This window comes from Pogona vitticeps, chromosome 1, assembly GCF_051106095.1.
Source record: "Pogona vitticeps strain Pit_001003342236 chromosome 1, PviZW2.1, whole genome shotgun sequence".
NCBI lineage: Eukaryota > Metazoa > Chordata > Lepidosauria > Squamata > Agamidae > Pogona > Pogona vitticeps.
The window spans coordinates 148,866,553-148,882,250 of NC_135783.1; the positions used below are offsets into that span (position 1 = coordinate 148,866,553).

The 15,698-nt window shown below is 40.0% G+C and overlaps 1 protein-coding gene across 6 annotated transcripts in view; it reads right to left on the minus strand.

The window, feature by feature from the left end:
- GPCPD1 (glycerophosphocholine phosphodiesterase 1) overlaps window positions 1-15,698 on the minus strand; it is a 53,060-nt gene that overhangs the window by 2,454 nt on the left and 34,908 nt on the right. For 4 of the 6 annotated variants that reach the window (XM_020793644.3, XM_020793645.3, XM_078386794.1 and 1 more), the window contains 8 exons: window positions 15,444-15,536; window positions 11,839-11,916; window positions 11,230-11,269; window positions 10,220-10,281; window positions 8,519-8,584; window positions 6,561-6,697; window positions 4,259-4,394; window positions 3,897-4,057 (listed from right to left, as the gene is read on the minus strand). In XM_020793644.3, the coding sequence (XP_020649303.2) occupies window positions 3,897-4,057; window positions 4,259-4,394; window positions 6,561-6,697; window positions 8,519-8,584; window positions 10,220-10,281; window positions 11,230-11,269; window positions 11,839-11,916; window positions 15,444-15,536 (773 nt within the window). Of the gene's footprint in view, window positions 1-159; window positions 198-3,896; window positions 4,058-4,258; window positions 4,395-6,560; window positions 6,698-8,518; window positions 8,585-10,219; window positions 10,282-11,229; window positions 11,270-11,838; window positions 11,917-15,443; window positions 15,537-15,698 lie in introns of all 6 variants that reach the window. The other 2 variants (XM_073003005.2, XM_020793647.3) reach the window with 2 other exon arrangements.

Consider the following 15,698-nt stretch of genomic DNA (forward strand, 5'->3'; position numbering starts at 1 on the left):
TTAAGGGCCCAAAGAAAATACTTTATGCTCTGTTTTCAAGCCAAAAGCATTCCAAAATCTCAAAATGGATTTTCAAAGCTAAGCAGAAGAAAGCATTATTATCCCACTGTGGACTGATTATGTACTTTTTAAAAGGCATTCTAGAGAACAAGTACAAACCTGTCACATCATTTGGAAGGTGAAGATCAGGTGAAGGTCTAGAGGAAGAGGGAACCCATGTGTGAAGGACTGACTATACTAGTTACTTGCCTACAGATCTTACAGGTGATTGATTTGAGAGCAGGTGTGAAGAACTTGTAGCTTTACAGTTGTCGTTGAACTGCTGTTCCCATTATCCCTGATCACAGGCCATGAGATGGTTGGAGATGATGGGAGTTGGCAGTCCAAAATCTGGAGGGGCCACATGTTCCACACATCTGCTTTAGGTCACTATCAATGCCTTACAACTATTAATTAGCTACAGGACATGGATATGGATTTCCAAATGTTATTCAGGTACAGCTCTGATCAACCCTAGTCTGTATAGTCAAAGACAATGGGGAATGCAATCCATCAACATCAGGAGGGAGAAATGTTCTCCATCCCTGATTAACAGCTCTCTCTTTTGCTCACCCAGACCGAAATGTTGTCCCAGTGCACAAATTTCAGAAGGGGTTTTATGGTCATCTGGAGGCTCCACCAACTGCCGCAAAGACTATAATATTGCTATGAATAGTCCTACTGAGGAAGCTGCAGTTTGGGCAAGAATTAACCAATCTGCACATATTCTCTTTTGCCATCAAGAATGGAAGGGGTGTCCTCGTGTCTACCCACTCATTCTGAATTCAAGCACTTGCAGGTGCTATGACGCTGCAACCAACCATTGATAGGCCTGGGTTTCTCTCTTGCAGCATCTTAAGATTCAGTGCAAGCGATAACATTGTTTCTGGTCCCATTCAAAGTACGTAGGTTCCACACACACAGAGCTGACTGACTGGGAATCCGTATCTAAAATGTGAAAAATGTTAGCTTCCCTCTGCTGACTCCATGCTCAGCATTAGCCAATTTAAACTAAAAATTATATCTTGTCATGTGCCAAGCAGTTGTGGATTGGAATTCTTTTTTTCAGCTGTGTTATCCCATAATAAAAACAGCACTGATTATTTGGAAATTTGCCAGCTGAAGGAAAGTCACTACTTTGAATTTAGTGACCTAGCATGTGTGCTCCTCCTTCCCTTCCTTCTCCTTTCTTCAATAAGAAATTGCAGTGTGAGACGCCAATAAAGCGTCCCGCACTGCAATTTCTAGTTTCTGATAGGATCCTGACTGACAGCAGAGCTAAGCTTCCCAATTTCTTCCATTTCCGTTTGGCCTTAAATTTCACTGTCACTTAGGGAGCTAAGTCCCTGCTTCAATCTCTTTTTTATGGATGTTCCTAAGAATCTACAGCCAGCATTTCTCCTTTTAGCTTTGAGACCATGTTGCCTTTTTCCATCTCCTATTTGAATCTTTTTCTGAGGAACCATAGCTGTTTGGTTAATCGCAGCATTGTTTATGCTATTACATGCTGTCTAACCAAATTCAGCCCTATGTTCTCAGTGCTAAAGGAAATGTCAGACTAAAGGCAGGGCTTCCTGTACACATGGTGATTCTAACTAAACACACACAAACACATCCATCCCAAAATAATAATAATTTACTTTTAACTCTAACCAAGATTGTCACACAATATTGACTACCCAAACTTAACCAACAATGTGAAGTATCAAATTAGAAGGTGGCTTCATTAGTAGCTCTAAACAGCTATGCGCAAGAAATGTTTTCCAGCCTGTTTCTAGCCCATTGGAGCAGACTGTCCTTCTCAATGCTGGTTTTATTTGACTGGTGTTGACGTACGTCTTGTGTGTTAATACAACTTCCAGGCATTGATATGCTTCTCACAGCCCAACAAAGATAAAACAACTGGTTTAGCTGTAAACATTTACCAAAATACTAGTGTTTCAGTGTGGACAGAGAGGATATATTTCTGAGAATACCTACATTATCAAGAAGTAACAGCCAACATATTAATTTAGCTAGACTATTATTTTGTGATGCAGAAGTTGTGGAAATCAACCTAATGCTGGGATGGGCAACCTATTATCCTCCAGATGCTTTTAATAACAACCCCCATAATCCCTATTCAGTGGCTATACTGTCTGAGCTTATGCAGTTTACAGGCCAAACAGATCACAGCAGACTGCCAATTCCATATGCATGAATGGAAAATCAAGTTAATCCATATCCTTTTAAAATTTCAATTTTTGCCTATAGTTACTGCTAGAATTCTTGTTAAAAGTTGATTCCAAACCATTTCTTCATAATACAGATTGTCACACTTGTTGAGACTTCACAGGCAAAATGACTATTAATAGCACTGTAATTGTAGATTGGTGTTAGCATTTTATGTTGTCTGCTTGTTCTGACAACAAAAGGCACTACAGAAACTTTATAAAGTATTACAAGCAGGGGCTCTGCAAGCCAAACACTACCAAAATATTTGTCACAGAAGGCACAGCATTCCAACTCTTTAAACCAGTCATATCCCAATCCAGTTTAAATGACACTTTTAACAATCATGCTTCAGAAGCAAGATTATCTGCTGGCCAAATAGATCAAAGAAAGGTAATCAAGCGTCCCTTCTAGAATAATATCTCTGAGAATGTCCAAGAAAGATAGTTTACAACATCTTTCCTTGGCCCCAAAGAACATAGTCAGTAAGGGGAAGAGCTAAAAACGCAATGTGCATTCAGGAACGGATGTAAAAGGCACATTATATAACTTGAAAGACTTAAGACTTAATTATTCCCCACTGTACAAATCATTATTGCTTGAAAGTCAAAGCTGACTTTCCACACAGTGATGCAACCAGTTCTGCTAACAGTGGATAACTGAAAAGCTTAATCGTCCTTGATTCTCCCTAGGAAGCACTGTCTCACAACTAACGGTAGAGACAATCAGACCTAAAAGATAAATAAGCTCTTTCAATATAACATAGTAGCATATAGACAGGACCAAAAACCACAAAGATCATGGTTCAAATTTTGGTCTCCCATGAAGCTGCTAGCCTGGCCTTAGGCAAACCATTGTCCCACAGTCACACCCATGTCCATACAGTATGGGAACAGGTGGAACTGCCTTACAGGTTAAATTAGGTTAAGAATTTTGAATATTCTCTCTCTAGAAATGTTAAGTATTTAAGGCGTACTTCCCATATAGAGAGCTTCTTGATCTGGATTCAATCAGAATTTAAGTTTACTGCTATAGCAAATAGCATGATTTCATGATAATGTTTTTGCAGCCTCCCAAATATGAAGCAGCTAACTGCTCTAAATAAGTTACTGATGACAGCTAAAAGAACATTACAATACCAGTGAATTTTGATTTTAAAGTTAGCTGTGAAATGGAGTTTTGGAATGAAGCAACCATCCTTCCTAAATGGTGCATGCTAAAGAGGCATCACAAAATCTCTCAGAGGAAGGTGTGTCATTTCAAAGGGCAACCTGCTCCTCTACTCTCAAACTATAGCCTTCTTTGAATTCCTTCCCTTCACCCATTCTCTCAGCCAAAGAATGCCCAGTCGCCTCTATACTGTTCCATCATGTACCAGATGGAATCTCCTGACTGGGATGGGCTCTTGTTCAGGATGCTGAGTGGGAAACCCCACACCATTTCCATTACCAAATGATAATTTATTTATTTATTAGATTTGTATCCCGCCCATCTAGACTACGTCTACTTTGGGCGGCTTACAGTAAAAAGGTAAGTTGATGAAAAGATTTGTGAAGCTCTTACTTCAGTCTTTAGTTTGAATTTGAACACACAGCTAAATGTTCACTACCAATTATATATATATATGTATTAAAATATTGTAATACCTGTCATATACCAGACCATGAACCCCAAATTCCCTCAGTTTCTTCCTGTTGTCTGGTTCATTTGCTTCATCACCCCAACAAAACACAACTAAACCTTTAGATATGGCATCTTCTATAAATGAGGGATGGTTTAGCAATTCTTCAGTATGTGCATTAATTCCCTGAAAAAAGAATACAGAACATTAAGCATAGATCTGAGACATTAGCAGTACAAAGATCAGTTTTTCATGGTAATACATAATTCACATTAACAGGTTACAAGGCACTATGGAGATTTTGACGGTAACAAGAAAAATGATTTAGCTGAATGGTCTCATTTTGGAAATCAGTTACCACACAATTATCCAGACTATTTAACTTACCAGCAGATTTTCAAACACTGCAAAACTTGTGGCAATTGCTGTTGTACGGCATCTGAGATCCATGAGTTCTGGGTAGGCTTCACATTGTCCTTGAGTTAGAAATAATATGGGATATTTATTTTGTTTCTGCCTGACCCTGTAAGAAAATTTGAACTAAGTTACAACTTTCATAGGAAAAATACAATGATAAACATTTTTAAAGCATTCGGTGTTGCTCTAAGATGCAAAAATCCTTACATTTGCCTTGAAATAATTAATTAACTTGCAAACGATAATATTATTAAATAGTGTAAATTAACCTCACAGAAATGGCCATGGAATTCCTATGTAACATTAATCTGCTTAGAAAACTGAAAAAGAACTATGAATGTCATCTGATCTTCCCTTGTTCTCCATGGAGAAGTAATTCTTCATTTACAAAACATTCTATGCAAAAAGATTATAGGAGACTGAATGCAAACCATGACCACTGTCAAATATCTCCATTACTGTCTCATAAGAAGTGCAAGCACAGCATTTGTCTACTTGCATTGACATGCGGTGGCAGTGTTCCTATGTAATACATGCATTATTTCTTTGTAAATTTCATGCTTGCTGTGATGAAGAGCAGGTAGCGTTTTATGCTGAAAACTGCTTGCCTGAAGTAGAAGCCTGAAAGGAAACTGCAGCTGCCAGAATATTGCTTCCGCAGTGACTCTAGTTCTCATTTACTGAACTAATGAGCACATTTTCACAAATGCACAATAAACAGCATTATTTTGTTGCTTCTGTATGAATAGCACAGCAAACAGCCAAATCAAACCATGGTTTTTCCTCTCCATTTCTTTATTGTTTCTCTTTTGCCACTTTTATTAGCTCCTCTTTCAGGGTGAGAAGCTGAGGAAACAAGCTATGGTTTAAACAAGTTAGGGGTTCTAAGTTAACAAACTCTGGGTTTCTATTTTGATATGTGGCCATTAACAGTCATGGCTTCTTAGCAGAGGCAGGACAGCAAATCAAAATCCAGATTTCAACAAGCTACATGATAGTTTATTTTGATATGCAAACACAATGATTATGCTTCCCACCATTTTAACTGACAAGGAGTCCCACCACTGCTACAGTGGGGTCTTGACTTAAGAACGGCTTGAGTTAAGAACATTTTGACTTAAGAACCACTCTCATAGGAAAATATTGACTTGACTTACATACTTAGATTTGAGTTAAGAACTGAAAAAACCCACGTGGGAGGCAGGGAAAGTGCAAAATGTGAACTTTCAGTTAACTGTTGGCCAGTGAAAAGGGTGCCTGTCTGCTTCCTCACTCCTCCCAGCGTTTAGAGAGTGGATTGGGAGACAGTCTTCAGACTGCCTGGTGTTCTACTGCCTGGACTGTCTTTTCCCTGCCTTCCCTGAACCTTTCTTGACCTAAGAAAAAAAGAAACAAAATATTCCCCCTCTAGTGGTCGAAGGCAGAATAGCAGCTTCCCATTAGTTTCTATGGACGGAAAAGAGCAGATACGGATCAAATGGTTTTCAATGCATTCCTATGGGAAATGCAGATTTGACCTGAGAACTTTTTGACTTGAGAACCGCCTTCCAATACGGATTAAGTTCTCAAGTCAAGACCCCACTGTATGTATTTTACATCATAGTTAGACAATTCTCACAACTTGCCCCTGAAAACCATGCCAGACAAATTTGGCTTGCAAACGGTGAAAATTTCAGACAACCCAATTTCATGCAACCATTTGCTTGCTTTAAATAGCTTGAAGCAATTTGTCACTGAATTCTATTAGCAAACTTGGAAAAATGCATTTCAAGCCAGCACAGTGTGGCAGCAGAACTCCACAGTGAGTTCTGAAGGTGTGAAACTGGACTCGTACCACTTCAGGCTTTTAATGAATAGCAACATGTGGACATTCCTGAGCTGCAGGCTAACAAAGAAAATACCAAATCAAGTCGGATCAATATCTCTTAATATTTTCGATAAAATATAAACCCTGCCATGCAACTAGATTACTACAAACTCTGTGGCCAAAATCCTCTTGCCTAGTTATGCCTGCATGATGCAAACAACATAAACTGGGTGGCAAACTGCCTCATGTTAAAAAATCCTTGTAGACAGTATCAATTGCACGACTCAACAAACAACAGTAATGTCTACAGAGATTTCTTAACTTGAGACAATTTGCCTCCAACAATTATACCACCTGCATAAACTGTACAAGAGAATTTGGGGCTATGAATATAAATACATGTGTACCACACATTAAAAATACACCTCTCTAAAATGATATTGGGGAGTATTTCCATTAGCTCACATTGTGCATATGTCTGCATCAAATGAAGAAAATACGATCCTCCTATTTCCAGCCTTGAGAAAAACAGTTTTCAAAATTATATCTAGGTAGAGGTTCATGTCAAAGTAGGTTGAAAGGTTGCCATCCCACAAACCATCCTGTAAACACACAAAAAGCCACAATTTTAAAGATGATTAAACACTATCAAAGATGGCTGCTGTTTGCAATTTAAGTCATAGTCTTACACCTTAACGTTTTTTCAGATTCACCATAAGAAGCAAACTATTCTTCATTACAAACACGTCATGTTGATGACTTACTGCAGCACTACTGATCTGTCAATTCAGCGGAGAAAGCAAAAACTGAACTTGGGGGAACATCTCTCTTTCTCCAGAACACAAAAATGTTACACAGTATTCAATAAATGCTTCCAATGTATATAGGCATCATGTTTTTCACATAGCATCCGGCTGGTCAGCATATCTGGTATTGGGAAGAAAAACTACCTTTATATCAAGTGGCTTTATAGATGGCAGTATTTTAAAAAAATAATTCCTCAAACAAAATGTTTTCTTATGTGTGCATACATGCAGAACCATGTGTGCTCCAGGTCATTTTCCACAATTCCACTTTCTTCAAAAAATAATATTAGCAAGCTGTAATTTGTCCTCACCAAACTTTGGCACCTGTTTGGTTCTATATACAGTGGTGCCTCGCTTAGCGATCGCTCCGTTTAGCGAAGAAATTGCTTAGTGATGCATTTTTGCGATCGCAAAAGCGATCGCTTTGCGATGTTCTCTATGGGGTATTTTCGCTTTGCGATGATCGCAGGGAAGCGATCGCCGCAAAGCCCCCATTTTCGCACAGCTGATTGGCAGTTTCAAAATGGCCGCCGGGGAAAAAACATGGCCGCCCGCTGTGTTTAGGGACAGATTCCTTGCTTCAGAGGCACCGAAAATGGCGGCACTATGGAGGATCTTTGCTCAACGGTGAGTTTTAAGCCCATAGGAACGCATTGAAGGGGTTTCAATGCGTTTCTATGGGCTTTTTAATATCGCATAGCGATGTTTTCGTTCTGCAGTGATTTTTGCGGAACGAATTAATGTCGCTAAGCGAGGCACCACTGTATCTAATTAGAAGTCTGGACTACTCTACATGGTTTCTTCATTTCTTACATCTCCACTGCTGTGTAAAATCAGCAGAACACATGTATTTTAAGAACTGAATCCCAGATATACAGGCCACACAATATTGAGCTAGAAAAGTTCAGCAAGTCAGTTTTATTTGTATTAAATGTAAGAGGTAAAGAAAAAAAATAAACACAATCTCTAATACAATCAGGTTCTACAGTGGAAAAAAGGAAACAGATCAGTTCCTGCCTCATGCAAAATTACAAGCTAAGGTATACGTTAAGAAAATAGTCAATTGCCTTATTAAATTGTTAAATGGGGCTGCTCTCTCTGTGATAATGTGTTCTAGAATGGGTTTCAACTTTTTTATCCAATAGTTTTTAACTTCATGTCTGATTATTTTCAAATATTGTAGTAATTTATTGCGATTTTTATTAGCTTTTAAAAGGCTAAAAAGAATGTTCATATAAGGGTAGAGTTTCTTCTGAATGCCAGATATGCTGACAAACTAGATGCTATGAAAAGCCTTGTGGAGCAGTGGTTAAACTGCAGTACTGCAGCGAAGACTCTGCTCACAACCTGAGTTTGATCTTAGTGGGATCAGGTAGACAGCTCAAGGTCAACTTATCCTTCCAAGGTCAGTAAATTGAGTATGTAGCTTGCTGGAGGGGGCAATGTGTATCCTGAATAATTAAATTGCAAACCTCTCAGAGAGTGCTTTAAGCCTTAAGGAGTGATATGTAAGCAGCATATTTTGCTTTGCTTTTTTTAAAACTTTGTTTTAATGTTGTATGCCACCTTGGGTCTTCTAGAGCAGAAAGGCTGGATACAAACAAACAAACAAATTACCTTTTGCTGACAGATCCATTTTATTTCTATATTAAACCCAACATCTTCAGGAATAGATTCTAGTACCTGGATGGAAAAACATTACTGACATTATCCAGAGTTACTAGGGATATTCATTACTATTGGTCAGGAGAAAATGTGCTCATGTGCTACATTCTGGTGTGATGATCGTTACTTCCTAGGTTTTCAATAAAAATGCAGACTCTATAAGAGCTGCCTTTCAAGATTTCTGGTGAGCTGCAAATGTCCCGTGCAAAACCTAATCAAGGAAGCAAGGAAATGACATTCTAGCAGGCCTATATTTACAACATTACTCTTATCTATTAGAGACTGTTCCTAGTTTCCACCTTGGTTAGTGGCACCAGCAGCACATTATCCAAAACATAAAAGAGAACTGTAGGCAGATATTGCAAAACCTGCCAGACTGCCCTTCAAATGTGTGCCACAGACAAAGTAAAATGGACAATTAGCAAGTCTGCCAAGGACTTTTTCCTCTCTCCAAAAGAGATACAGGCCACAAAGAGCATAAGGCAAACACAGCATGCATCTAAAAACAGAAAAGCTCATTTAGTTGAGCTTTCTATGCTATATTAGGTCTCACAAAAAACGTAAAAATAAACAATGTCACAAATCACGCTATTTGATACTCCCTTCCTTAAGACTGAATAGCTTTCATTTGTAAAAGCCTATTTTATTTGTATGAATACAGGGAAGAACATGCAGATATTTCTATATCTGCACACTCTCTGGGGAAAAACTTATAGAAACTTCGGCAATTCCTGTAATCTGTTTTAAGGAGTGGTTTTACCAGTTCCAAACCCCCCCAGTGAGTTTTCCATGGTTGAGCAGGGATTGAAACCCAGGTCTCCTGAGTCCCAGTCTGTCACTCTATCCACTCACCATGCTGGGTAATCCTGTTTTTAGCAACAAATATTCTAATGCATGAAATCACATCATTTAAAAATATAAAATTACCCTATGTACCAAAGGCAAGCAATTATTACTCTAGTTAACTGCACCACAGAGCACAGGACAGTGCTTCCAGCTTGAGGGGTGGGTATGTGCGGTTAGAATAAGCAGTATCTACACGCAGAGGTCTCAAACATGCGGCCCGGGGGCCATTTGCGGCCCCCCAGATGATAGTTTGTGGCCCTCGCCTTGCCTGCCCCCCCAAAGCGCCCACACATCCTCTGCTGTCAAGAGTAAAAAAAAGCCTTGCCTCACTCGCCGGCTCTCTCCCAAGATAGCACCTCTTGCACCCTCCATCCAGAACTGCAGCCTGCCAGCCAGCCCACCTGTCTGTCGGCTAAGGAAACTCCTGGGCGGCTTCCTCGGGCTCTTGCTCCGCTTGGCGGAAAATCTGATGCGGCCCAGCCTCACCCAGACTCTGCCTCTAGCGGCCCCCAGGTAAACTGAGTTTAAAACCCCTGATCTAGAGGCTCTTTCAAGCTTGGGTGCAATGAAGGGACGGGAAAGGAAAATGCACGGAAAACATAAGATCAGATTTGGCAGTTTTGCTGGGGTAAGAAGAGCAGAAAATACAGTACTTTTCAACCATTGTGCTGTGTACTGTGGTGATGAAAACCTGAGTGACTTGCAGTGGCAGCAAATTATGTAGTCCATAATTGTGGTAGTGGTGGGCGACTCACACGTGGGTCGTCTGTACTCATCCTGCCCTAGATGGAATGAATGATGACTTACTTTTTGTAGTGATGGAAAGGGCTGCATGTCAGAAGGAACGTTTTCTTCCTCTATAAATGATTCTGTGTGGAAATATATAGAGAAGAAAAGAGAACTTAAGAAAAGACACATATATTGCAATGAAAGGCTATGCTATTTCTAACTAGGCAGAGGTAATTCACATACAGTTGAGGTTGAGGACTGGTAAGCTGGCTCTATCCTAGCCCCAGAGACTCCACTCATCCTGCTCCCTTTGTCAACTAGCAGGCAAGCTTTCATGCCCCTCCCAAACAAGTGAGGCGGGAAAGAAGTTTGCTGGTGAAGAAGAAACCTCATATGATGCTATCTGGTGACCAGAGATACGCATTCTGCCCACCTCCTGTTGTTCTGCCACTTTCCTTCACATTCTGAAGAGTGAGAAAGCAGCAGCTACCGTATTTTTCGCACCATAAGACGCACTTTCCCCCCACAAAACGGGGTGTGTGTGTGTGTGTGTGTGTGGAAAGTCTGTGCGTCTTATGGAGCAAAGAAAACAGATTATATTTTCCTGTTTTCTTCTCCTAAAAAATTGGTGCATCTTATGGAAAGGTGCGTCTTATGGAGCAAAAAATACAGTATTTCTTCCAATAAGCCTCAGGTGTTTACTTCCAGGGGCCAAGCCTCCCTACCTGCTGTAACCCTAAGTGGTCTTCAAATTAGAATTCAACCTGCGTTTGTCCACGAATCCAGCCTTCAAGAATACAAATCCAGTGTGAGTTACCACCCCAGTACCAGGAGATAAGCAGCCCAAGAGTAGTGTCAGCTCAAGAGTAGAACTAACACCAAATTAGCCTTTTCTGAACAAATATATTTCAACACAGGCTTAAATACTTGGTAAGCTTTTTTTTTAATTGAAAAAATATTTCCACAAAACCTTGCCAAGTAATTAAGCAGTACTCTAGGATGTGTTCAGTTATTAACTATGTTCATGAACTGGTTCATAATCAGAATATAATAGGTAAAAAAAAAAAGACTTTAAGACTTCGGCCTACCTTGACTATCCTTAGATTTCAGCGCAGTCACATGGGCTAGCTATTAAAAGAAATTAAGTAGATGGTTTGAAAAGCTTTGTTAACAGGAAATAGCAATATATTTCACATACAGTTCCTTCATAGAGCTTCACTCTGGCTTAAAATAAAACTGTTCACTGCCTAAAGCAAAATGAAGATTACTTTCCATTTGTTCAAGTTCAGCCTATAAGCAATTCTGTAATTTGTGATGCTTAACTTTTTGTTTTGTTTTGTTTTTGGCAAGCTGTACCCTGCCAAATTCTGAGGATAGCTATTCAGGCATTCAGCAGGACAATTAAAACATGGATTCTTCAGCACACAAAGTAAGTTTGCTTATTTTATTTAAAGCATTTTTTCATTGTTTTTCTGCCTACTATGGCTCCCAAGGTAACCACTCCAATTAACAGATAATTCTGGCCCTTTTTAAAATGCTTTTACTTTTTAGTGTGGTTATCAGCTTGGCTCTGGAATTCATACCGTACACTTTTATAACTTAACAGGCCTTTGTTAGGCAGGATAAAAATCTTAAATATGGGCCGCCAACAAATTTCTAAAGTAAACACTGAAAAATGGACGATAATAAGACAATACCTTTAATAACTGCAGCTGGGCAAATGTGAGCTCTTTGACTGCAATCTCGAACAGTTCCAATGGTTCATTATCATCTTTCTTTCAAGGAAATGGGGGGAAAGGATAAGGTCAGAAAGGTAATGAACTCTGAAACATCTTCTTTCAGGATGATCTTCAGGGCATAAGCCTCAGTGAATATAACAGGACTTACTTCTAAGTGAGCAAGTAACAGATGTAGGTATGAGTGTTTTCATATTTCTCCACCAGCAACCCCAAAAAACCTAACCATGGAATTCCAGCAGCAAGTAGGAGATGCCATTTAAAGCGAGCATTATAAAGCAGTGTTTCCTCCCCTGCTGCCATTGAATGTTAGGGTATGACCCTCGCATGATAAGACAACTAGTCCCAGAATGAATAAATTTTGTCTGTCTCACATATAGAACTGTGCTGTAAAGCAGAGGTCCCCAACACAGATCTTCCGCCCCATCCCCCGCATGCACTCACCCCCGGACAGCTGATTCGCGCACTCCAGTGTGCCCGTGCGAGCACTGTGCCACCGTTTGTGCATGCACACGAGCGCAAGCGCACCCAGACAAGCACCGCACTGCCGTTTGTGCATGCTCACAAGAGTGCGCCCGCACAAGCGTCACACTGCTGTTTGCGCATGCGCACGAGCATGCACTCATTTGTGCGAGAGAGTGAGCGCTTGTTTGCGCGTGCGCATGAGCACTGGGGGTGTCCTGCCTTCCCCAGCCGATCCACGGGGTGAAAAATGTTGGGGACCCCTGCTGTAAAGGAAACAGAAGAGATACTATCCATTCTATTCCTCTTCCCCCAAACCATTTCTACAGAAAAATAAGCTTTTATGCAGGAGGAACAGAGAAGCCCACCCCCCACATCCTGCAATAAATATGTTCATACAGGACAACATCTCTTTGTCACTCCCATGGTAAAAAATGATGGCATGAAGGGCTGGGGGACTGAAGCCTCCCATCACCCCAATGTACAGCTGCTAGACAAGGAAAAGGAATGTTTTCCATTCCCATGCCAAATCACTTCTGAATATGACAGCAAAGAAGCCATTTCTGTTTATTTTTGTGGATCTCTGGATCAATGCTCAGCATTTTGTTTCACCACTCCTAAAAGTTCTTTGACCATAAACCTGGCAGCATCCTAGTCTAAATATCACTACCAGCTTAAAGAGAACTATTCTTCTTTTACAAATAACAATGCTCTGAAGACTTCAGATCCATGTGCTTCTACATGAGTGTGCTTGTGTTTTACACACATACACACACACAAAAGACTGGAAAATGCCAATTTTCATTTAAGGATATATCCTCAGACTCCACTACTTTTAGACAAAGCAGGAGTTCTGCCAATATGTTTTGATTACTATTTAAAGCCACTTGATCCATTCCATATAAAGTGGCAAACAAGTCAGAAAATGAAAAAAAAAAGTGTCCTCCAGTGTCAGCGCAGGGAAAACATTATAGATTCCCTTGAAACTCCTCAAAATACTTTAAATGCATGCTTAAAGATAAATGAGACAGATAAAGAACCTTCATGTGGAACACAGGTGCTTGCTACCTGATATCTAAATCCAATGAAGCTGATTTGGTTTTAGATTGGTGCCTGATGTCAGTAACGGACTGGAATGAGGGTGAATAAACTAAAATTCAATCAGACAGAAGTGCTCCTTAAAAGACAGATAAGGAAACAGGGAAGCAGCCTGAGCTGGATGGGGTTACACTCCCCCTGAAAACACATGTGAGCAGCATATTTTGGTGGTGGCCAGGAGTGCATTTTTACAGTTAGAACTAATGTACCAGCTGTGCCCATTCCTGGGCTTAGTAACTAGCTGCCTAAGAGGGTTTAAAAATAAAAAGGATTGTAGTGTTTTTGTTGCTTTTAATGTGTTCTTACTATTGTTTTTATCTACTCATTTCAATATGTATTTATTTAACTGGGCTGGGCTGAGGGCGAAGGCCAGGTCTGTTTGCATGGATGCCATGCTGAGTTTTTTTTTTCCTGGGCTTTCCTTTTGTCTCCTGACCACATGGCCTGGGGGTGGGGCCTAGGGGTGGGACTTCCTGCTGTAAAAGAGCATGTCCCAGGACGTAATTCTCAAATTTTGTATCTGGCCTTAATATGGTAAATAGGAAAGCCAATTAGATGTGCATAAGCCGGGGAGTTAGGAAAGTTTTAAGGATCAGATCATACTTTTGCACTATTAAAGAGCAGGCCGGGTAGGTGGGGCTCGTCAGCCATGGAAGGCAGCCCATCTAGGAGAAGGAAAACTCCGATTTCAAACCTCCACTGCCTTGTGGCTATATCCACCAATGGAAAAGGCTTCAGGAGTTAACCTCGAGGCAAAATCCGGAGCTGGAGTCCCGAAGGCAGCTCGTGTCATTCTGCCAACTCCTGCGACGTTGCTGGAACCAGTCGTATTGGCTCTTGCCTTTCCATTGGACATTTCAGCAATGTGGAGAGGGGGGATCTGCTGCTTGGGTAGCAGCCTATCCTCCATATTACCTTACCCGGGCTTCATGCTCTGGAGAGGACACTCCTCGATTCAGAGCATGTTACCATAGTCTCTCGAGACTGAAGGATGCCTATGTTATTTAACTATCTTTTAATATTGTATTTATTATTGTTAACTGTTATATTGTTTCTTATCAATATTTTGAGATTAGATCCTTTTTCAGAGAAGCGGTATATAAATTTTTACATAAATAAAGTTGTATTTTATATTAACTCAAATCTGCATTTAAAAAAATCTTACATTGAATAAATACAGTACTGGCATGTTTTCTGATCTTATAACAACTTCAGTGTACAGTACTGTATTAAGATTTGCAATACGCCTAGTGAGTTAGTATTGCATTTATAGGTTTTACATCTCCTGTACTGAGATCTCTGAGGCTTAAATAGGGCCAACTTACTGACAATCTGATTATTTTATTTTTTTCTCTCTGCATCTTAGTTCACAAAAAGTGACATAAACCATATTTAACTCAATACCTTCTATTGGCTGGGATACATATACAGCAGCAAATAAGTATGTTGGGACAAATTTGTTTTGATTTTGGTTCTCGCCCACCCCCGTGTTTGTAAACAATAACTTCCTTAAATTTGGATACATTATTTACAAGTTTTCAGTTTACAATGTTGTAAAATGCCCATCGCATAGATCTAGATCTGTACAAATTCTGCAACAAAATATCAATCTAGGGAGTTAAAATGTTCCATCTTTATGGATCAAGGTTAAAGAGTCTACACCAACATTGCCCTTTGAACACCCACCAGGAAGGGGGGAAATCTTGGTGGAAACATGCACACATTTATCAATAATCGCACTGGCACAGTACTTTTTGTCTAACCTTGAAGAATCCCTAATTAACAGCCAATGTATGAAATCCAGTAGTACAGTGTAACTACAGTAGGCCTACTGAATCACTGGAACTTATGGAGGAGTTGACTCACCAAACCTCCAGATTCAATGAGCTAGGCTTATTCTAACTGTGACTTACTCCTGGATTTCAACCAAAGAACACAAAATTATAAGACAGGAAAAATTGCAGTTACTTTCATTAGCCAAGGAACATAAAATGCACATTTTATACCTTTTTCATAGCAATACAACAAGTAAGATCATGATATATGATGGGGATGAGATCCCGGGAAAGGTGTACATCAAATTCCACAAAGGCTGCTCCCTAAACCAGAAAAAGAAGGAAAGACAAAAGCATTTAGTCTTTAAAATATGCAAGGTCAGTACAGTCGTGCCTCGCTGGACGATTATCCCGTTTAACGATGAATCCGCTTAACGTTGATGTTTTTGCGATCGCTTTTGTGATGGTTTAAATGGGTGGTTTTTT